Here is a 24875-nt window from a genome sequence, read left to right on the forward strand (position 1 = left end):
CTGTAGTGTTGATACATCTGTAACATAGAGAGAGAGAGAGAGAGAGAGAGAGAGAGAGAGAGAGAGAGAGAGAGAGTGTTTTGGCTGGCTTAATTACTTAAAAACACCACTTAAATTATGCTTTTTCAGTAGTGTAAACTAGGTCAAAAGGTCACAACAGGCTACACATTATGAAATGATTAGAAGATATTCTATAAGAGATGCGGAAGGAACTTATTGAAATACACAAACCTGAAAAGGGCTACATATCCCTTTTATGAGGCTCAAGGGACTTCAGTGAAGCACTTCTGGTTGGTCAAACAAGATTGGTCAAGATTTTGAAGAGCTTAGTCAACTTTTTACCTTAACCCTATTAAGAAGCAGTCGCGAGACATAAACTGGCAGTTAAGGCTCCACAGCCCGAAGTGTAGCTGCAATAAAGCAATTCTTTACCAAGAAAAGTGGACCTGATGCTTCTACAGCGATAAGAATAAGCTCTTTGCAGTTTTTCTTGCTAAAATCATAACAACCAATTATTATGTTTTGGCACAGTCACTTTTTCACATGGATGATATCAGTGTTGCAATTCCTACATTCATTAGAAGCATTTGAAAACACTTATTTATTTCCACATATTTCCTTGGTCTGATGTTCTATTTTAAAAGAGGATCTGAAACCTTTAATATGACACATATGTGCATATAGAGAAAACCAGGACATGCTGACTTATGACTAATACCCCCTTAATTAACGAAAAAGCGTAGATTTTGAGAGTGTTACATCAGCGCTTATTTCTTTCAAACGTCTTTATACCCAATGCGAACAGAACAAAAGTGTGTGTGTGTGTATTTGTGTCACTATTATCACACTCTCAGAAATCACAAAAGTCTTTCCTGCTCCGCTCACATCCATATGAAACACATATTGCCTCATGACTAAACTGTGAAAAAGGTGGGCAGAAATAAATAAGCAAACTAACTTCACTCATTGCAATAAATGATAAATGGTAAAGTCAGCTTAAGTATAGAATAATATTTCTCATTTTAAGGTTGCTGTAAACTATTTTTTAAATAATCTCACTGTACGAACAGATTATTTTGAATAATGTGCATTATTACCTGTCAGTAGAGTGGAATCATTGGTCATTGCAGTGATACTCATAAGAAGTAATGCTTTAAAAACCAAAATAATCTATTGATATATTTTTTTTCAAAACTCTCAGAATGAGACATACGAGGCTTATTAACCTGATATAAGGTGCTTTCACTTCCCAATGGTTACAGTTTTTGCCGTGCATCTGAAGCTATATTAAGACAGTGATGCTTTTTTTTGTCTCAGTGTAAAGTTGGACTTTCTTGCTGACTATGGTTCAGTCTGATTGCATATAATGTCCTGGGTCAAGATGACCCCTGCAGAAAGACTGTTCTAACAGCTTGAGTAATGTTGTGAACATTGGACACCTTGTCATGTGGGATAACTGTCAAAAACAATAATTAGAATATTAAATCGGTGTCCTAATCCTACTGGTCGATTCATATCAACATCAGAATTATAAAAATATCCAGAAACTCTCTTTAGTCTACTGTTAGAGACTTTGAATAAAAGACTATTATAATTCACAGTTGAAATGCATTACCGTTAGAATCAGGCCACCTCCACATGAACAGCTTCTCATGAGCCTAAGGTCTCCAAGCCCAACACTAAGCTCTGGCTAGAGGGGTGTAAACACAGAGGTGTAAAACTGGGTTCTCTAGAGAAACTGACCTCTATTCAGTGTCTTTGGAGTGAAGTTTGTGATGCAGAACTAGTCATACTGTGGCTGAATGCAATCAAATCATTACAGCAATGTTCCAATGTCTAGTGTAAAGCCCTTCCAGAAAAATAGAGTACAAACTGGATATTAATATCCTTCATTTCAGAAGAAACATTTGGACATACCATGTATTTCTTTCACTGTAAATGGCACACTTCACATCACACCAGATTCTTATTCTGACGACTGATGGTGAAAACGCCTCAGGAGGCTTACAGTGGAGGTTAATGGGGCACAGGGTCACCTTAAGCATCTGCATGTTCACTTTTTTCCGTCACCGAGTTATTTAGATATTTTAGGGATCCAGCAAAGCTGCCAGATTTCTCTCTCCACTTCTCCCTCCACAGTCTGTCTTTCCAAAAGAATGTTATCATCATTAAACAGTTCAGAGGGCACTCAGAGGACTGGCCTAAATGAGGACCTTGTGCCTTTTTCAAATGGATAAATTTGAGCTTGTATTTACACTGACCATCACTGTAAGCCTTCTCTGGAGGTCCAGAGTAGAAATGTCTATAAATAACTGATAGATATTAATTAAATAACTACATATAAACACCCATATTTATCCTGCTCAGTTCCCTGTCTGCACATTGACAACATTGAGTCTAACAATGAGTCTATCTGCATTCATTTATTTATTATTACATTATTTATTGCAAACATCGTTTATTCATGAAGCGCTACTTCCTCATCTCCATTTTAGCTTCTTCACAGATGGTTCAACACTTCACTGGTTCCCATACAAACTTGAGAGTTTTCAGGCACCTACTAGGCTCATGCTGAGATGCTTTGGACCATTGGATTTAGGGGCTGTGTCAGCAAAGCCCCTAAAATTAGATGATAGTGGTATATTATTGGTCAATTTATGTAATAGTATACTGACCAGTATAACTGCAATTACATACTTATTACAAATTGAATAACACTATTACTATCACTTATAGTGTTATAAACCATATGTTCGGTTATAAGCCATATGAACACACACACACACACACACACACACACACACACACACTTCCATTAGAGAAAATAGAACCTGATTTTAAAAAACAGTAGCCTGTGATGTCTCACTATCTGAGTGTGTGGGGAAGGCTGGCCAGGCTGTGAAAGGTCTTTATCGGACGTCATCGGTCGTGTAGGTCGCAGCACCGAGTCTTAATGTGCCGCCCACAGGAGGCTCTCTGGAGCCTGACTGAGACTTGGCTCAGGAACCACGCACCTTCTGCAGGAGCTGGCATTGCGTCCAGAGCATAAAAAAAAACGAAGGGTTGTGTGAAGGTCAGCGGACATATGTGTGAAAGTACGCGCCTGTGTGTGTGTGTGTGTGTGTGTGTGTGTATGTGTGCATTTGTATGTGTTTAACTTGCAGAATGTTGTGATTTTGAAGGCAAAGACCTCTTTACCTAAGCTACATGATTTATTTTCCTAAGGCAAAATGTTTAGTTGTTGGCTGCTCTAAATGTTACAGGCATTCTAAACATGTCCTTCTCACATCAGTGGCATCGATACAGAGTTTATCCACCCTGTGCTTTATATCAGCCTCTATATCTGGGAACTTTTTAAGCAACCTTTTCTCAATTCTGAATGCTTTATCATAATATCTGTGGGATATACTATTTCATATCTGTAAATGTGCCATGTATAATCATCTCAGTACACACAGGCAGTGTATACTGTGGGTTGTTTAGTATGTTTTCTAATTGTATTACATTGTTCTTTTACAATAAACTAAGACATAAATTGCCTCTTGGGCTAACTCTGGCTCTTTACAGTTCTGTTGATTCTGATTATTCATGGTAATTATATACATGACAAATAAATTAATAAAATAAACAAAAATGCAACTGATTTTCTAGTGCTGAGGAAGTATGAAGATATTAAACTGTGTAGCAGTAATTGCAAATTAATGTCCGCCTACAGTAGAGGGCTTATTACCATTGTGACCTCGAATCAATGTCAAATTAATGAGATTGTTTTGCTTGTTCTCTCTCTCTCTCTCTCTCTCTCGCTGTGGTCCAGGTCGAAAGTTCATCATAGCCAATGCACGGGTGGAGAACTGCGCTATCATCTTCTGTAACGATGGCTTCTGTCACATGTGCGGCTACACGAGGGCAGAGATCATGCAGAAACCGTGCACCTGCAACTTCCTGTACGGGCCGCACACCAAGCGGCTGGCCATCGCGCAGATGGCTCAGGCCCTGCTGGGCTCGGAGGAGAGGAAAGTGGAGATCACGCTCTACAGGAAGGATGGTAGGGGCAGCCTTCACTTTCTCCAGCAGCGGAAGTGACTAATAGTGCTTTGGAAGCTGAGCTCTTGCTCCCTGTGTGTGACGTGATTTCACAGTCTGATACAAGGGCTTAAGTGTGGGGGGTTTTTTTGGAAAGGACTGCATTTTCTCTACCTGTGGCCACAGGAGTCCTGTAAGCTTTACAGAATTAGACAGCGCTCTTTGGCCCAGTCTCTGTCTGCTGTAGAAGAGAGGAGTAGAGGGAGGAGATGTTAGCTTAGCTCTCGAGTGTTGTGTGCTGCCCCAGGGTTGGACTCAGGTCGGCTCCTATTGTTCCATCCAGGTACTCAGAAATGAAAGTGCATGCATAATCATATTCCCCAGACGCAGACGGAGCCAGAAGAAGCCTGATTATTAGTCAGTGAGGGCGAGAAGGAAAATGTAGAGAGAGACAGGGAGACTGTAAAACCTTTTCCACACACCGTTGTATTTATATATTCCAGGATGCAGTTATGTGATCAATTAGGTCTAATAGCCATTCTACGAGGCTCACTCACTCATTAACTTGCTCATTTCCTCACATACAAACAGAGAGAGAGAGAGAGAGAGAGAGACTAACTTACAAAATCAAATTCATTCACATACACTCACACACTCCCTCACTCATTCACATACATACTAATGTTCACACTCACATACTGACTCAAATCACTCACTCAGCCATTCACTCACTCAGAGAGAGCAAGAGAGAGATAGAGAGAGAGAGTCAGATAGATAGATATACACAACAGCCAGAGTGTGAAAGATATAAAGAATGAAAGGCACAGAGACAGAAAGAGAGAGTGAGAGAGAGACAAACAAACACAGATAGAGAGAGAAAGAGAAACACTTCAAAATAAGAGACACACAGAGAGAAAGATACAGAATAAAAGAGTGGCTGACATACACAGAATGAGAGGCAGATAGACCCAGACTGAGAGAGACGGATAGGCACAGACTGAGACAGATACAGAGTATGAGCAAAAGAAAGCCTGATAGATAGAGGCTGAGCGAGACCTGTGGGTTCTTATTAGCCAAGGAAAATGTCACTGGAGCAGAAATACAAACTGTAGGACGAGCGGATAGTAATCAGTCAGCCTTATAACAACGCTGTTACATTTCCAGCTCGTCTCTGAGAGAGGATCCTCACAGAGCAGGAGAAAAGGGCAGCAGATGTTTGTCGTCAGCCAATAGATCACCTTCCCTCTTCTTTAGAGCCCGAGAGGACTCAGCTCCCCACCACCAATCATAGTTTCCACTGTTTACTCTGAGAGCTATCTGCTTCTCTGTGCAGCAGCCACTCAGGCTAAGCTAAAGGCCTCTGTGTGTAATACGACACAGTTTAGACTGCGCTAATGGCACCTTCTAGGACTTTAAGGTGTAGAAGTAGCTTTCTTCCATTCTATCTGTTTATTTTAAGATAGATGTGTTACTAAACTGAGTGTAATACTCTGGATAGGAAAGGTATGGGTTCACAAAGATTACATTACATTACATTTGAACATGATTTCACTTAGCATGATGCTAGCTAATATAGCGTCTTTAAAAATGGCAAAACTGGACAACAGTATTCTCCTCCAAGTGTGTTGATCTGTCTAGTGAGGTTCTGTCAGCAGCAGTTCAAAAGGAATTGGTGACTGGTTTCATTTCATTCCTATTAGGAAGCAGCTGGGTAGAACGCATTCCTTTTTTGTAACATACATTTGAAATTCAAAATTCAAACATTCTCCTGCTCTTTTGTCATTTTATAGTAAATGTTACATAGTTAGGTGCAGTACATAGTGTTGCAGTCACACAGCTCCAGGGACCTGGAGGTTGTGGGTTCAGGTCCCGCTCTGGGTGGAGTTTGGTGTGTTCTCCCTGTGTCTGCGTGGGTTTCCTCCGAATGCTCTGGTTTTCTCCCACGTTATAAGATGGATTGGCTACTCAAAAGTGTCCATAGGTGTGAGTGAATTTGTGAGTGTGTGTCGCCCTGTGAAGGACTGGTGCCCCCTTCAGGGTGTGTTCCCACCTTACGCCCAGTGATGCCGGGTAGGCTCCAGACCCACCGCGACCCTGAATTGGATAAGCGGTTACAGACAATGAATGAATGTTACATTGTTATAGAAATGACAATTGTCATTGTATTCAGCATAAATAACCTAAAAATGAAGTAGATTGGAAATGGTGAACGAAAAGCGCTGTAGAAGCATCTGCATTGATTTGTTCTGTTCTTGGGGATAATATAGTATCTTAAAGTACGTGTGAGATGGTGATATCAATGTTTGTGACTGTGAACGTAGCTTCATACTATATTATTATTATTAGTAGTAGTAGTGTTTTTTTTTTAAATGACAGTTGTCATTTTTAACACTATGCAACTGTTACCATGACAAATTAATGGCAGACTGTTTTGAATCTTAAATTTTAATTATACATTACTCAAAACACTAACAGAACTTATTAATACACCAGATAGGCGGCACGGTGGCGCAGCAGGTTAGTGTCGCAGGCACACAGCTCCAGGGACCTGGAGGTTGTGGGTTCGTTTCCCGCTCTGGGTGACTGTCTGTGTTCTCCCCGTGTCAGCATGGGTTTCCTCTGGATGCTCTGGTTTCCTCCTACAGTCCAAAAACACATGCTGGTAGGTGGATTGGCGACTCAAAAGTGTGTGAGTGACTGTGTGTGTGTCTGTGTTGCCCTGTGAAGGACTGGCGCCCCCTCCAGGGTGTATTCCCGCCTTGCGCCCAATGATTCCAGGTAGGCTCTGGACCCACTGCGACCCTGAACTGTGCTTAGAGATAATGAATGTATGAATGAATGAATACACCAGATATCATTTTTATAAATGTATTAAAATTACTGAAAGAATTGGGGAAAATATTTAATGACACATTAAACAACAAAACTGCATTTGAAAAATAGGGGGGAAACAAAACAAAACAAAACATTTTTAGGACACACCCTGTTTACCACTGATTGTTTGATTGTCAAGATTATATCCAGATTGAGATTATCCTCATAAAAGAATAGGTGTACACACAGTCAAGACACACTTTGTTTCTCTCAAACCACTTCTGAGACCCATTTTAGCCAGATGTTATGGGGGTGTAAATGCATCTGCCTCTTCAAGCCACATTTGAACACTGAAACCCCGCCCAATTCAGTGCATCACAGAGCATGTCATCCATGACTGCGATGAGGCTAATCATGGAGGAATGGTGGTATTTTTCCCAAGGCTGTAAGAATTGTCTAAGCAGGGACTAGAACCCTCCTCTCCACCAAGTCAAGTTGTAGCTGTGTTACAGGGTTCAACTAAACATTAGGATATTTCTTGCCAATAATTTATCAGGTGGATATTGAAAATTAGAAGTAAAAGGGGTCTTGGGGTCTGTCTGTGCACGTGCCTGAACAATAGTCTGTGTATCTGTTTCCTCATGTATTATGCAGGCTTTGTAAGGAGGGATTCCAATAGCAGCTGTGAATGCTATCTTGAACGCAAAATAAAAGTGTGTGTGTGTGTGTGTTTGTGTGTGTGTGTGTGTGTGTTTGCTGTTGAGATAGGAGGAAGTGACAGGGCCTTTTTCCCCCTCTCTTCCTCTCCTTCATGCCCGTGCATCCATTCGTCTGGTAAGCGTTGTGCTGGCATCAGCCTTCACCATGATGGATGACCAGCTCTCATGCTCAGTTGTCCTGTCGCTGATCTGACCGGCACTTAATCAATCACTCTGGGGTGGAGGCTCAGCTCCACTCTAGACGCACTACCTGTGAAAGAGAGGGAGAGAGAGCGTGACTGTGTGTGTGTGAGTGTGTGTGTCCCTCTAAGCTAGAGAACACCCTCAAATAAGTCCATAATTGCTCATGGGTCAAGAAGGACACTGGTCATTCTTTGAGCATTGCCATTTTGAGTCTAAATGTAAGTATTTTGCAGTAATTCAGCACCGAACAAAGACAAAATCCTTTCCGCCAAGTTCCTATTGACTTCAGCAGCTCTTTTGCTTTCTCTGCCCTTGAGATGATGTCAGTGTCCTGAAATGGTTTCCTGGAAGCTAAGACCAGCCAGGCTCAAGAAATCCCTCTTGTGTTTCACAGTGCTGAACAGATTCAATTCATATTCTCTAAAGCAGGACTCACATCTCTGAATCCCTGAATAACTTTGGAATTTAAGACAAAGCACTGACCCTACATCTGCACCCTGGCTCTTACAAGATAAACATAAATGTGCCAAAATGGGGTCTTTGAAGCAACGACTTACAACCAAATCTGATCTCAAAAAGACATATTAAATCATTGTTCTTTAGGGAGCAATTTGTAGGGTGCCATTCAAAAGTATGGATTGGAACAATTCTCAACACAATAAAAGAAGGTATTTTCTACTTTTCTTAAGATGCTATTCCAGAAGAATATGTTCGGATTATTTTTACAATTTTTCCTGAATGATTAACGGAGCTGTAGAATATATTTCATAATATTTCAGACCAATTTTTAACCTGAAAAACATTTACAGTAAAGGTCAGATTAATATCCAGAATGATTCACATTTAAACAGTTTTAATCAAATTTCAAAGCAGAAAAAGTCAATTCAGATATTTATTAATATTCATCTTATTGTTATTCATTCATTCATTAATTCATTATCTGTAATGACTTATCCAATTCAGGGTCGCGGTGGGTCCAGAGCCTACCTGGAATCACTGGGCGCAAGGCGGGAACACACCCTGGAGGGGGAGCTTGTCCTTCACAGGGCAACACACACACACCCCTACACACATGGACACTTTTGAGTCGCCAATCCACTTGCAACGTGTGTTTTTGGACTGTGGGAGGAAACCGGAGCACCCGGAGGAAACCCACGCGGACACAGGGAGAACACACCAACTCCTCACAGACAGTCACCCGGAGCGGGAATCAAACCCACAACCTCCAGGTCCCTTGAGCTGTGTGACTGCGACACTACCTGCTGCGCCACCGTGCCGCCTCTTATTATTATTATTATTATTATTATTATTATTATTTATTTTATTTTTTTTTCTTCTTCTTTGAGTGATTTTATTTTATAACAACAAGATAAATTTCTTTAAATGGAAACTGTTAACCCAGTAACAAGGAACGTCCCTGGACGTTCAAAATAGGTCTAAAAGTAGTCTGTCCGTCAAGGACATATTTTAAACGTCAATGGACGTCCAAAATCCATCTTAATAAATTAGTTAAGTGGTGACCAATCGATAACGTCAGTGGACGTCCAAAATTCGTTTTTTACAAGTAATTTATTTCAGGACCAATTAATAACGTCAATGGATGTCCAAAATACGTCTAATAGTCGTCTTTTCAATGTCTGTGTTTCGACGTCTTTTCAACTTTCATTTTCAACCTTAAGAGAATGTTGATTAGACGGCAGTCTTTGCGTTATTTCAACGTTGTATTTCAACGGCTAATTGTTTACTGGGAATGTCTTAGTTTATTTATTTTTTTAAAATCAAAATTGTTTATATAGTTACAGAATAAAACAAATAAAAAACAAACTTGTTGTTGTTAACTTCAGTAACTTTTCAAACTTTGTTAATGAAGTGCCCTTTTAGAGTTTAAAGCCCCTATGTAATGTGTATGCTGCATTCAAACAAAGAAATCTTTAAGACCTTTATTTGTGGGTATGTAAATCTCCTCTTACTTTAATTTTATTGTTTCTCATTGTGCTCACCCATAAACAGAACTGTACGCATTGTGTATTTATCTATTTAGAGTCAAATTGTAATGACCCCGGGGTCAGAGAGGGCTGTAGCTTCCTCAGCAAAGTCACATCATCAATAGACTTAGTCGTAAAACCAGTTAGCTAGAAATAATGTTTTTCATTTCCTTAAGTACTGGGGTGAAGATTACCATCTGCAGCTGGTCTATTGTTGCCAGCAGGACACCTGCCTCTAGAGTTCCACCAACAAGAGAGAGAGGTAACCCCCATTCGGCTGCCTTAAGTGGCCGTTCGGTTTTCCGAGTAGAAATTTTATCAGCCATTATGAGGAGTGATGTCCTATTTGATAAGCCATTGTTGTCAATACTCACTCTGTTTCAGTCTGCCTCAATGAAACGAGTTGGTTTGTCTTGTTCATAGTTATTGATTCTGTCTGATAGTCACATGACTTTCTGTAGAAATCTGACTGCCGCTGAATGGATGCTATTCAGGACAGAGTTCCTTGGAAGAGCGGCTATTGTGTGTTTGATATAGCACAATAGCACTGTCCCACTCTTCTGTCCAATTGTGTGTCATGGGACAGTAGCCAAGCCAAAGCAAAATGCTGACATCAGCTCCTGAAGAAGTGCTTTAAAACTCCACAATAAAACTCCAGCATTCAGGGACACAATAGATCATCTTCAGAATCAAACCAGTCTTATTATAATACCTGAAAATTCATTTTCTTCTCAAAAAGCCATTAAATATTTCATCAAAGCTGAACACATATTTATAGAACACTGCACAGAATCCTAAACAGCTACTTGTAATACTTTATTCCACAATTGCTCAGTCAGTGCTTTACCTGTGTCCATTTTTCTCAGGTCGTCTGTCACTTTCTCTATTGCTTTTTTTATATTTTTTTATTTTTTGTCCAATAACCAGTCCTTAATTATCTCCCATACAAACCTGTCAGCAGTTAGCTATAACTCCCTCTATCACACTCAATGTTGCCAACACTACAAGGGTGAGGGCGAACATGTGTCTTCTAGAAACACATGACAGCAACCACAAGCTTCCTTTCATGCTGCTGCTAATGCAACATATCCACAGCCCAATCGTCCAGAGGAGACTGCAGAGTGCCTGGGTCTGTCACATCAGAACCACACACACTGCGATGAAGGGAGGGATAGGGCCACATTGATGGCAATTGTGTTTCTCAGATAGTACAGATAGTAACACTGGGGGTGGGGGTGTTTAGACCGCTTGGCCACTCGTGAGCACCAGTATATTTTTAATAATTATGAGTCCAGCTCCATGGCCACAGCCTATAAGCAAGATAGAGTCAAAGGAGTTTTATAGGGGCTATTGAGTAAGATCTGAAATTGTATTTCTGTTTTCTGGTATTTTTGCTTTTTTTTTTCCTCCTAAGCCAAGGAATCTGCTCTAATACAATCAGGAATACTACTCTGCAGTCCATTAGAAACCCATATGTTCACTCATTATCTTTCCTACCAACATTATTCCCATCATCAGTTCATTCAGACATTTGTTTTAACCAAAGTCTGTGACCACATGACGGTCTACAAACAATTTCAAAACCAAAGCTATTAATAATGATAATAATAATAATGTTTCCCTCTTTCTGTAGTAAAAGCTTCTACAGTTATTAAGGGTGACCAGACGTCCTCTTTTACCCGGACATGTCCTCTTTTTTAGACTTAAAAAATGTCCGGGCGGAATTTCACAAACGTCCGGGATTTTGTTTTTCTAGAGCTTACATAGAACTTCGAGAAGTTTCGTTCACAAACTAGTCCCGCCCTCCCCTACTCCGATTGGTTCGCTTGAGTGAGAAGGGGGCGTGGTGAAGTAGCCTAAAATCTTCAGATTGGACGGTTTGACTGTAGAGCTACTGTTATTGGTCTATAACCTTCACTGTAAACATTTAATTGGTCAGTCTGCACGTCAGTAGTCCTTGTTTACGTCAGGCAAAGCTCATGTACCTACCCTCATCTCGAGCAGCTATGCTGAAACGTAAGTTCTCCCATGAAAAGAAATTCCCATGTTTTGTGTAGCAAATAAAGTTGTAAAGGACCTAAAAGCACACATAGTTTCAGCTAAACATACAACGGCAGCGAGGGGCGAGAGCTCATTATCCCCCCCGGATCTGGTCACTCTACTGTTATGAAAACAATTTACACTAGATTTTAAAATATTGCTGTGAGGGTTTGATGGGGTACAGCCATTAGAATATTAGTGTGGACTGGTGATGATTATAGTTCACTGCTCCAAAGCTTTCTAGTGCTGGAAGGATTTATAACCCCCTAGCCTACACCTAGCACTGTGAACGGTAATTTCTCTGGTTTATATAGACGCGGTATGTGTCCACAGTGGGAGCACTTTAACAGTGCATAATTCACTAATTATAAGGGCAGCTAATGAACTGTCAGACAAGGAGTACATAGTGTATATCAGTCTGATGTAGTTCTGAGCTTCCCAAAGACAAGGAAATGTCTAGAAAACATGTTTATGAAGTTGATTTGATCAGAGCAATGCTGTACTGCTGTGGTTGTGCTTTCTTTTATGAAAGACACGTGTGTCCCATGGAGATGTGCATGTTTTCTCATGTAAGACTTTGTGACAGCGTGTGCTGGTGATGCAGATTTATTTGTGCTGTGTTGTGCAGCGTGGGTACGGCTGCATGCTTTCCTATGGGTCTGTGTGCTGTTTTCTCTGGGAGAAGATGCAATGGCTTGTCAGGAACAGTTCTTCTCCTTAAATGTGCAAAAGAAAGAAACTCTGAACCTGAGCAGAGTGCGTTAACCCATTAAACGGTTCTGTATTCGGTTAACAATTCTAAGACGTATTATTCGGTAATACAGGCATGTCTCATTACATCATGGATTTTAATTAAAAAAAAAAAAAGTAAGCAGAAACGTTCAAAACTTCATTTCAAGTTATGTTTTTGTTAACTTTTTGTTAATAATCTGCTGCCTCAGGTTCAAAGCTGTAATTCACAGCTAAAATATTTACTCCAAGTACATAATAATAATATTTCGCTTACAAAATAATCTCTTTGTATTTATATAAACAATGCTGTCTGCCACATATATATTCAGCGTCCATTTTTCATAGTTTCATAGTGAATTCAGTTGCTGAATAAGGTGCGGTGGCCACTGAATAATACATCTTTATATTGATAACTGAAAAATATGGTCCATCGCATGATGACATCGGCAGATTTTAAAACAGATTAAAATTCTATTACTTTTTGTGAAGTCCTTGGGACTTTGGAAGTGGGGAGGGGGGGGGGTAATAGACTCCTAAATGCCACATACATTGATGAAAATACAGCTAGCCACCAGAGAGGAACAGACTGCATCAGTGAAGGGTGTTCTCTCTGACGGCAGAACCATGTCGTCAGGTGTGAACCCAAACCCTGACGATTCAACAGTGAGTGTGGGCTGTCCGTAGACAACTCACCTGAAGGCAAATCATAGTCAAATAAATTCGGGAGAGAGGGCTGTGCAAGTTGTACTCAACCCTAATCTCGTGGTAACATGCAGAGTGTATATTAACTTAATTTAATTAATAAATGATGCACCAGAAAGTTTACCATGTTGGTAAGTTTCTTGAAGCCAAGTAGTGGAGTCTAAGAAAAGCTAATCACAGAGTTCAAAAGCTGTTTTTAATAGTGTACACTTGAGCAGTGTCTTTATGAGTGCGAGTGTGCGTTTGTCTGTTGGTAGCAGATATGCAGATAATGAATGCTGACTTCTTTTCTGGCTGCTGTGGCTGCCGGCTGACTGCCTCATTACTCACCCAATGATGCCGTGCCTGCTCACTAAAGATGAGGGAGGGAAGAGAGCACACACACACACACACATACGCTCTCACACATGCACACTCATGCTCATACAGTCATACACACACACACACATGCTCTCTCACACATGCACACTCATGCTCATACAGTCATACACACACACACACACACACACACACACTGTCACATAGACATCACTGCTGCCTCCTTGCTCTGTAGTACAGGTGTTTAGGAAGTGCTAAAAGTGTCTGTTAATTGGATCTCTCTCATTTTAATACTTTCTTGCTCTCTCTCTGTGTGTGGGTGTGGGTGTGGGTGTGTGTGTTTGCGTGTTTGCCTGTGGGTGTGAGCATGAGCTTTGCTGAACTAAGTGTGTGCGTAATGTGACATGGTCACTGTGTGAGGGATCTCTCTCTATCTCACACTCTATCACTTCATGCCTTTCTCCCCTTTCTCTCTCAATCTCTTCATTTCTACCTCTCTCTCTCTTCTCTTTCACTTTTTTGTCTTTCTCTCATTTTTTCCTTTCTATCTATCTGTCTATCTATCTATCTGTCTATCTGTATCTCTGATTGCGAGCAGGCATTTGTCGCAGTGTGAAAGTTCCTGTGCCTCTTCTCCTCATTTGAATATGGAAATATGCAGAGAGTGAGTGTTTGTATGTGTACACACACACACACACACACACACAGAGTTAAGTGAGGACTGTAACCTGGGCTCTAGGCTGGTGTTTGATGCCTCTCTCTTCACTCACTTTCTCTTCACGGCTGCTGTTAAAGAACACACACAGAACAGGAAACACACACACCACCTTCTCCACTGTAATCTCAGCCTCCTTCACTCTCTGCTGCTCTCATGCAAATCTCATGCAAATCTCCGCCTGACCTTCCTGCCCACAGCTCAGGCTCATCACAGCAAAGACGTGGAGTTTATCAATGAGTGACCTGAATGGATGTGTGATGTGGACTAAATGTAAGGGATGTCATCTTTACACAAAGTAACTAATCAGTGCATTGTGCTAATGAATCTGAGTCCAGGGTAGCTGACCATATGTGAGATTGCCCCTCCTGGACACGGTAGTGACACACACCCTCGGGGAGTATTATAACAGGATTCTGCCAACACAGATCCCACGACAGCATAACTAACATTATCATCCAGCGTCTTCGCTGTTGCTAAGGAAAGTTTATATTTGAGTGCGGTAAAAGAGATTTAAAATGTCCTGAGGAATATGCAAAAGGATGTGTGGAAAATTACTATTAAAAGCACCTGATTTGGGAGTAACCGTAATAAGCCAAAAGCTGACTTGATGTGAGGTCAGTTTTCTGGCAGTGTGTGTGTGTGCTAAGTGGGTGTGTGTTTATACAGTACTGTGTTTTAATATGGAAGCTGATCCTGTCACACTGTTCTGACCTGCTTCTTCTGCTGCGCTCTGCCTGATGTTCGCCTTCCTATTATTAGAGCCACTTTATCTTGATGTCATATTGATTGCGAGGCCTATCAGAGTAAGCAGTAGACAGTGGATCCATGAGCCCTTGAGGGATGATTTGTCATCTGGAAGCTTTTCCTACTTCTTTAGATTATGGCCCACAATACAGCCTAATAACGGCCTCCAAACCACTTTAAGTGTGTGTGTGAAGGAGAGAGAGACAGAGACGGTGAGAGAGCTAGAGATCATTAACAGAAAGCATTAATAATGATATTTGTGAGAAAAAGTGAAGTGGTGCCACCATTTTTACACATTATTCATTTTCTTCTGGCATTTGTCATTCCACAATTTTACACTCCACACACACACACACACACACACACACACACACACACACACACACAATCATGTACAGTCACAAGTGCTTGGAAATAATTTGACAAACTTTAGTCAATAGTTGCATGGTGCATCCACAGCTGCATCATTAGACTGTAATAAAAGTCCAGAAACCTACAGTGCTAAAAGTTCTATTGACATTTTGGAGGAACTGATGCTGTAATGTATTAGTTTTAAAGGGACGTCCTGGTTTGTTTTGACATGAATGTGAAAATGTCAGCCACATTTTGTTTGTATTACTAGAGTCCCTGCGTGAGTCTGGTCTGTCTGCAGTTCACTTCAATGCCTCTGATGTAACACAGGGGCAAACATGCTCCTGCAACAGATCATAAAATCGAATCAACATAACCACTGGAATGAACATTAAAATAATATTAAAACATGTAATATACACTTTTGTTGGGTTTTTAATGAAATAAATGTGAAGCAGAATTTTACTTATCCCTACTTTTCTCATTTACTCAGTGGTACATAATTTCCACAATATATTTTATATATTCCTGCTCCAGAGGTGGGTAATATTGGCTTAGTTTTGGTGGAAAGGTCTCCAACAACTCGAGTTACAAATGAGTTTCTGTGGTAATTCAAACAGTGAATGAAAACATACAGACTTCAGCCACGTTCAAACAACAGTAGATTTTTTTTTATCTCCTCACACACCGTACCATGTTGAAAGAGGCTGAGCTTCTGAATGTATACAACCAAAGAGAACTGTGTTTCCCCACAGTTCCCTTAAAGATGTGTCTGCACCAGGACAACTACTGTCCTCTGATCAGATCTGAGTAACTCAGATGCAGCCAATCAAGTCACATTTATGACTGTGTCTATTTATTGTGTCTGTTACTGCTTGAGGATTGCTATCTGAAATATCTAGTGAAGTGTATACCACAGTGAAATATTTTAAGCTGCTGTAATCATGTCTTTTCTTTATTAAATGACAGTCATTTATGAAGAAAACATCCATTCATCCATCCATTATCTGTAAGCTCATATCCAGTTCAGGGTCTCGGTGGGTCCAGAGCCTACCTGGAATCATTGGGCGCAAGGCGGGAATACACCCTGGAGGGGGCGCCAGTCCTTCACAGGGCAACACACACACTCATACATTCACTCACACACTCACACCTATGGTCACTTTTGAGTCGCCAATCCACCTACCAACGTGTGTTTTTGGACTGTGGGAGGAAACCGGAGCACCCGGAGGAGACCCACGCAGACACAGAGAGAACACACCAACCCCTCACAGACAGACACCTGGAGCGGGACTCGAACCCACAACCTCCAGGCCCCTGGAGCTGTGTGATGAAGAAAACATTTTATCTTAAATTTATTATGTTAAATTTACAGTGTAAAATTATTTGATGGAAAGCCATTACTCAAGAAGGTCATTCTACTGCTCCACACCTTGATAAGCCTCTTTTGCTGACACTGGCATTGAGCAAAGGGAACCTAATTTTATAAAGGTATGGACCTATATAAAGTCGATACCCCACCCTCCCAAACAATCTCTTTTTCTCTCTCTCTCTCTCTCTCTCTCTCTCTCTCTCTGTCTCTCTCTCTCTCTCTCTCTCTCTCTCTCTGTCTGTCTGTGTCACACAGTGCCATGTGATTGATTATCAGAAACAAAGACAAAGAGTCACACACTCAATCACATTCTCACAGAGAGAGACATGAGACATGAGAGATGCTGCATGCGTGTTTTCCATGGCTGAGCTGGCTGTATTTTTAGCTGCAGCGTACACACAGCTAGCTGAGGGTCAGCCGGCCGGGCCACTGCAGCGACCTTTTAAACAAAGCTGCTGCTGCCCCCTCACAGACTCACCATGCCCAGCAGGAGCGAGCCCCGGCCTGGCCTACACCTCCGCCCTGTGGAACCTGCTCCTCCACCACAAATGTCAGCAGGAGTTCAGCAAAAATAGTTCACCAACATCAAGCGACAGCGTCAGTCTTTGAAAACAGCTCAACCTTTTTTTTTTTTTTTGGGGTAAATGTCACATGTTGCATTAAACATTTAAGGCCTTGTAAAACTGTATTGCCTTTACCTGGGCATGCACTATCACCTAAAACAAAATACTGATGAGATCCATGTTTGGACATCTACAGTATCCATAGTTTACACCGTATCCATACATTTTAATGCTGTTATTGTTACTGAAAATGTTTCTAGAGGGACACTGATATTTTTTAGTGCATTTTCAGTTCAGGTTGATACCATTTGAAGAAAAAACAGTGTCTAGGAAGAACCTTTTAAAGGAACACTAGGTAAGATGTTGTATTTTTGCTCCTGAGCACCCCCTTCACTGCACTGAAATCAAGGGGGAGTGGGAAAGAGGGTGGTTTCCTACCATCTTCCCAAAATAACAGTGCTGTTTCTGCGGTGTTGAGTGCAGAGTAGCAAAGACAGAGGCTCTGTTCCTCTTATAACAGATCGATGACATATCACAATGATTTTAAAGTTGCAATTTTAAGTTAAAAGTACTACATAGTGTCAGTAAGTGTGTGTGTCGCCCTGTGAAGTACTGGCGCCCCCTCCAGGTTGGGTTCCTGCGTTGCACCCGGTGATTCCGGGTAGGCTCCGGACCCACCACGACCCTGAACTGGATAAGAGGTTACAGACAATAAATAAATGAATGTATCTGTAGGGGACTTAATGCTGTTCTTTATGGCAATGCCTTAAGAACCATTTGTGGATTCTTGTTAAAAGCAGAATAAATTAAATCTACTTAATGTTTAGTTAATGTCTAGAAATGAAAAGCCCTTTTTAAAGACTTTTTTATAAAGGTGGTATTTTAAGAAGAATAGCTGTTGTCTGACCTTAGGTGTTGATCTTATTACCTCCATGTTCTCTGGTTTATTTATGCTTGAATTAAGTGGGAGCAACCACATGGAATCCCCTACAAGGCCAGTTAAGCATTGCCATGCCTGCTCTGTGTGTGTGAGTGTTTGTGTGTGTGAGATAAAGAGAGAGAGAGAGAAAGAGAAAGAGAAAGAGACTGATCTAGCACTAGTATTAACCAGATCTAAGCATCAGCCTCAAGACAGCGATAGAAATCTCCAGCCAAGCATCTACTCACAGGTGTCTACTTACACAGGAGCTTTCCATTCAGATATCGTACACCTGCAGGGTTTCCGAGAGAGAGAGAGAGAGAGAGAGAGAGAGAGTTAGATATTTAGATGGTCCTGGATGGTGTTCAGGTTTTCAGGGATAGGAGTCATGTAGCATGTAGCAGTGGAAAGCAAAGCAGAGCAGGCCCCACAGGCTTCAGTTTCAACTCTGCATGCTTTCCACAATGCCACTGGGCTTTTGACACTCGTCCCTAACCACTTCACAGTCCAACAGCTTCACATCTTCCTGCAGATCCAATAGATACACACTTACGTCTTCTGAAATCAAGGGTAACAGCTGCTGTAACAGCTTCTACTATCTTGGGAGGAAGGATTTGTACTAAAAGCTGGAACAGTGCTGCAAGGATGTGACAGCATTCAGCCTCTCCAAGCTGTCCCAAATGTCTCAAAAGTATGCAGTGCCACTGCTCCATGGTGCAGTGCTGGGAGGGCTTCATGGGCTTCACTATTAACTTTGGGCATGGTGGCTTTAGACTGCATAAAATGGTTAGTATGCAGTGGGACACCAGTGTCACTAATTAGAATGGCTGTTTAGACAGCTTTGACTGATCAGTGTTACACAATAAAACTCTTCTAGTTTCACATAGGTGTTTTGAATAGTAAATAAATCAGCTCTATATTTTCTAGTTGTGGGGCAGCTTTCAGACGAGGTTTTAGAAGTGGGTATATGTGATAATGTTGCTGTTATTTGCTGTCTGTTTGTGTGTGTGCAGTGTGGTGTGTGCCGACACAGGGGACAGTAACAGAGGAGCTTCATCTGTGACCTGCTGGGGACACTTACTGAGCAATCTGGAAAAAAATACAAAGCCCTCGGCACATACACTGCATCTAGCCACTGTAATGGAACCAAAACAGAGGCCTGTACTCATAATCAGAGAGAGAGAGAGAGAGAGAGAGAGGCAAAAATATGTAAAGAAAGAAAGGATAAAGTATGTGTGTTGATGTGTGTGTGTGTGTGCTGGCATGGAGTTTTGTTCTTCTCTGATAATGTGTTATGCCACCATCAGAGGGTTAGCAATAAGAGAGAGGGATAGTGAGAGAGGCACAAAGGAGGAGAGAGGAATGCTGGAGAAATAGCTTTTAATAAAGAAGGGAAAGGTTCTGAAGCAGGATGCGAGTGGAAGATGAAAGAAAGTGTGCGAGGGAGAGGCACTGAAGGAGACGGAGACTAATTTGCAATCTCTTTGTGTCGCTTTGTTTCAAGTCAGACCCTCATCAGCTGCCAGTCATACTTTGGTGTTATTCTCCACAGTGGTCATGCATTTTCAGTGCTGCAAACTCACAGAATGAACTTCGACAGAAGTATAGAACAACTGCTTCTTCTCTGAATTGATTGGCGGTTTTGCATAAGCTCAGACATCCTGGGGTTACTCTGAGAGTTTATGGAGAGACACCAGGCCCGAACCCTGAATGGAATCACCGCGGGTGCATTAGACATACATGGGAGCACACATCTGTTTCCCTGTGTGTGTGTGTGTGTGTGTGTGTGTGTGGTGGTTGGTCTACAGCAGGGTCTCTGCTCTCTGTTTAGAGAGATCACACAAAAATACAAGACATGATATAAGATGGGGATATGTTTTTTAATATTTCCATTTTTGTATCTTATCAATTTATTGTATCGTATGTTTTAAATGTATTTTTAGAGCTCTACTAAATCTCTACTTTAAAAACTTTTTTCCAGTTATTCCAGAGTTCATTCATTCACATTCACTGTCTGTAACCGCTTATCCAGTCCAGGGTCGCGGTGGATCAGGAGATTACCCGGAATCACTGGGCACAGGACGGGAACACACCCTTGAGGGGGTGCCAGTTCCTCACAGGGCGACACACACTCACACCTATGGACACACACCTTTTTTTTTTTTTTGAGTTGCCAATCCACCTGCCAACATGTTTTTTTTATAATGGATTTATTTATTTATTTATTTAGGACCATGAGGGGAATCAGAATGCTCAATCAAATTTATTTAGTGAAAAATTTGTCAGATTTTCTAATATTTCTGGCTTCACGCATTGTATTGCTAAATGAGCGCAAGATTAGCCTTTGCTCGGCTGTGTTGTGATGGTAATATTATAAACACCATTTTCAAAGAAGTTGGGACATTGTGCAAAATCTAAATAAAAATAGAATGGTAATATCTTCACATTTTTAAACCCTTCATTTATTTTAAAATATACCAAAGACAGCTTTTTACATATAGAACCTGAGAAAGTTTATTGTTTTGTGAAAAATATTTGCCCATTTTGAATTTGATGCCAGCAACTTGGGACGGGCATGGTTACCATTGTGTCGCATTACGTCTTCTTTTAGCAACACACTGTAAATGTTTGGGAACTGAGGAAACCAATTGCTCTAGTTCTGAAAGTGAAAGATTTTCTCATTGTTGCCTGTTACAGGATTTCAGCTGCTCAAAAGCTCAGGGTCTCCATTACATTGTTTGTCATTTCATAATGCACCAGTTGTTATCAGTGGATGACAGGCCTGGATTCGTTTAGCACCCGGACTCTTTTACTAAGGAGCCATGCTGTTGTAATCCATGCAGAATGTGCACTGGCCTTGTCATACCTTCCATTGCTGCATGCCATTGTCAAGCACCACTATGAGGCATGGAATCTTCAGTGTTGGCATGTACCCCCTCTAACTGCATTTTTAAATTTCAGCTGAAGGTGCAATACATACTAGAACCAAGTCTGAGATTCACAGCTTTACTCGGAGGAACTTGGGTGTCAGTCCTGCAGGGCTGCCTGCTTATGGAAAGGTGTGTGTAGGTGATGTTAATATAGAATGACCCTATGATGTTTCACCAGTGACACTGGCAGCCTGCCTGCGTTTCTGTACACCATGGTTACCGTGGCAATGGCTGCTTGAGTGAGTGTTGTTCACTTTCCTTGGAAACAACAGACCCTAAGTGAAAATAGGAAACTCAACACCACAGATTTATGAGGAGATTTCAGAAGTCAACAGGATGTGTTTGTTGTCCGGATCTGGCCGAGACAGTATCGTTAACCTGTTCTTATCTCAGTGTCTACACAAGGCCTTGATGACCCTGATGAAGTGGACAGGGCTGCTGTCTGACCGCTGTCTGCTCACCTTGCCTGCTCTCCAGGCCTTAGATGGTTATCACTGCTGTGTCCTGTGTGCCTCTTGAGTTACATGGCCACTTTAGTTTTTGTTTAGCAGACAAAGGCGTGTTGGTGATATTGTCTTTTTCAGACTATAAAATGTGTTACCTGGACGTAGGGCTGGAGAGTAATTCAGTCATTCATTGTCTGTAAGAGCTTATCCAGTTCAGGGTCGCGGTGGGTGCGGAGTGGGTTCTACCCACTCATTGGGTGCAATGCAGGGACACACCCTGGAGGGGGCACTAGTCCTTCACAGGATCACACACGGGGAGAATTATTAAAAATAAAAAATAAATACAGTGGTTACATATCTTTACCTTGAAGACGTGACGACTGGCTGGAGCAGTAACACAGGCACTGGCTGTATGACGGGAGGTGGGGGGTGGGTGGAATAACGGAGAGTAGGTGGGTGAATGTGGGGAGACGAAGCGTAGATACAGCTTAACTTAGCACGAATTTCGATGTGTGCTATTTATGCTAATGCTAAATTGCTAAAACGACAATTTGCTAATCTTAAAAGCTCACTCAAGTCTGGGCGCGCTGGGAGACTCGCCTATTGGGGTCAGTGGCCATTTCCAGCCGCAGGCTCGGTGGAGGCTCGGGTTCGTTTCTAGAGTAGTGGTTCGTTGGTGGAGGCAAAAATATTCAAATGCCCGGTTCGTATCTTGGAAAGTTCGTTAGTAGAGGTTCCACTGTATAGTCTGACTGACATCACAGGGCGCTGCCCAGTTCACTGCCCTCAATTTTACAGTTAGTTTTAAAAATATGAATATTTGGGGTTATAAGAGGTTTATGTCTGACAGTGATATCATGTTTCTTATGTGTTCTTGGCATTTTTTCTGTGGCTTTTTTATTGTTCATATCTATATCTGAATGATATCATATGGAATGTAATTAAGAAATATATCGTGATATAAATTTGGGACATATTGTCCAGCCCTACCTGATCGTCCCATTTTGAAGTTACCTTTTAAAATTGATTTTTGATCTCACTCTGTGAGCATTGTATCACAAGCACCAAATCTGGCAAGGCATATTTAACCCTTCCAGTTCACTTCTAGTATCTTTGAGGGCCTTGTGACTGACCATCAGTGGCAGAATTTGGATTCATTGCATTAGAAATAGAGACTGTGTCACTGACCCAGTGTCATGGTCTCTGAACTCATAGAGAAAGAGAGAGAGAAAGAGGGATAGAGAGAGAGACAGTGAGAGATAGATGGGGGCTAATTCTAATCCTGCACTAAAGTGTGAAGACCTCCTTTGGTCTTTTTATTCTCTGTGCTTTCCCCACATGGGCATAGGTTCAAAGGCCAATAGGGTCCAGGGAGAGTTAAAATAGGGGCAGCGGTGCTGCAGAGCCCTCTGCCTTGCCCCAATTTCACAGCAGATTAGAGTCGCACTCCTCCAGTCCACCCTCTATCTTCTCCTGAGAGGGATATGGAAAGAGAGAGGGTGAAAGAGGAAGCAAAAAAAAATGAGAGAGAGAGACAGAGATAGAGAGAGAGACAGAGAGAGAGAGAGAGAGAGAGAGAGAGAGAGAGAGAGAGAGAGAGAGTATGAATGGTGCAGTAATGGAGTTAGTAGAAAGAGGGGAGTGAGAAATTGATATGGACAGATGAGGTGAAAGGTAGGCTTTTGAAGAATTAGACGGGGAAGGGGAAAGGGAGAGATTATTTTATTAGGAACCTGATTAATATAAACTCTGCGACTGCTGCTACCTCTTCTGTGTATGTTAACACTTCATTATGCTTTGCAAAGTTTCACTTTATTGGCAGCTCAGCCAAGCAGACTCCTCCCATTAACATGCTGTTGCATTACAGCTGTTGTGAGGTTAGACAAGCTTTACAGAACACAGGCAAATGTTCATTTCAGTCTGTGAAACCATGCACTCTGTACTGATCTCTTTAAGAGCAGGTTTTTAGGTGTGCAAATAAGTGTTGGGTGGTGCAGCAGGTAGTGTCGCAGTCACACAGCTCCAGGGACCTGGAGGTTGTGGGTTCAAGCCCCGCTCTGGATGACTGTCTGTGAGGAGTTGGTGTGTTCTCCCCGTGTCCGCGTGGGTTTCCTCCCATGGTCCAAAAACACACGTTGGTAGGTGGATTGGCGACTCAAAAGCATCCATAGATGTGTGTAAATGTGTGTGTGTGTGTGTACAAGGAATCTCGGTGGGTTGTTGCCATGCCCATGTTTGTACTGCTCCATACTGCTCTGTTGTGTATGTTGTGTAATGATGAGAGAGGGCAGCTGTAGTGCTGCACAGACACACCCCGGCCCAGCACAGGACTGTCCAGAAAGACAGAAGGACATGCTCCACTTCTGCCACTGCCATCAGGACCGTGGCAAAATAGCTTTTCAAATGGAAGGAGGATTTGCCTTGGAATAAATGATAAGCAAAATCTCACTATTTAAAGGACCATATAGTCTGCGCTTCATGGGTTCATGAGCTTCACATCATCCCCAGCAGGCTGAGGCTATTTAAGCTTGAGTCTGAAAGATTATTTTAGTGGCATTCTCCCAGAAATTCTGATATTTCTTACTGACCAGTGTATTGTGAGTAAAATATTAGCGTATTTTCTTTTCACCACGAAGTACATCATCTACTTTACATCGTACTGAGTCTTTTCTCATTCATATCTCATTAAATTAAGCAGAGATGTTATTTTGTTTTTCTTATTATTTAATTTTATTTATAAGTAGTATTATTGTTGTTTTATGACGGATTCTGATTGCTTTACAGACTCGTTAAGCAGGGCCTGCTGTTTTAGTTATTTGTATTTAACCTTTTAACCTTTTATTAGCCAGGAGACAATATAAATAAATGGAAACAAATAAGAGCTATGTTAAAATTATGTTAATTAAAAGACAATGGGCTATTTAGCACTAATCATGCATTATTATACTCAACGCCTTGGTACAGGCATAGCATCAGAATTCAAATTCAGTTTGAGTGCATTTTCCTGCCTCTAGACTCTTTGCATCATAAAACTATAACACATAACACATGAATAAATTAAATGCAGTAATAGGAAAGTGTCATCTTGGCCGATTCTGATTCTGATTCTATTACTATGGTGTGTACAGTGTTGGTTTGTGAACAAGAGCCATTACTTGTATCCTGAGGCACCAAATCAGCTACACTGTTTAAGGTGGCCTGGAAAATTCTGGTAAAATATGCATTTCAAGCAATTTCATGTGTGAGCTGGTTGTTTTGTTTGTTTGTTTGTTTTTTTGGTGTATTCTACATACTGGGCTTTTTAAGACTAATACAT

The 24875-nt window shown here is 41.4% G+C and overlaps 1 protein-coding gene across 1 annotated transcript in view; it reads left to right on the forward strand.

Annotated features, from left to right (window-relative positions):
• Positions 1 to 24875, forward strand: part of kcnh2b (potassium voltage-gated channel, subfamily H (eag-related), member 2b) — a 269546-nt gene that overhangs the window by 19433 nt on the left and 225238 nt on the right. Inside the window, exon 2 of the mRNA XM_066682531.1 lies at positions 3815 to 4045. Coding sequence (XP_066538628.1) covers positions 3815 to 4045 — 231 coding nt within the window. The remainder of the gene's footprint in view (positions 1 to 3814; positions 4046 to 24875) is intronic.

Source organism: Hoplias malabaricus, chromosome 10 (assembly GCF_029633855.1).
Source record: "Hoplias malabaricus isolate fHopMal1 chromosome 10, fHopMal1.hap1, whole genome shotgun sequence".
NCBI lineage: Eukaryota > Metazoa > Chordata > Actinopteri > Characiformes > Erythrinidae > Hoplias > Hoplias malabaricus.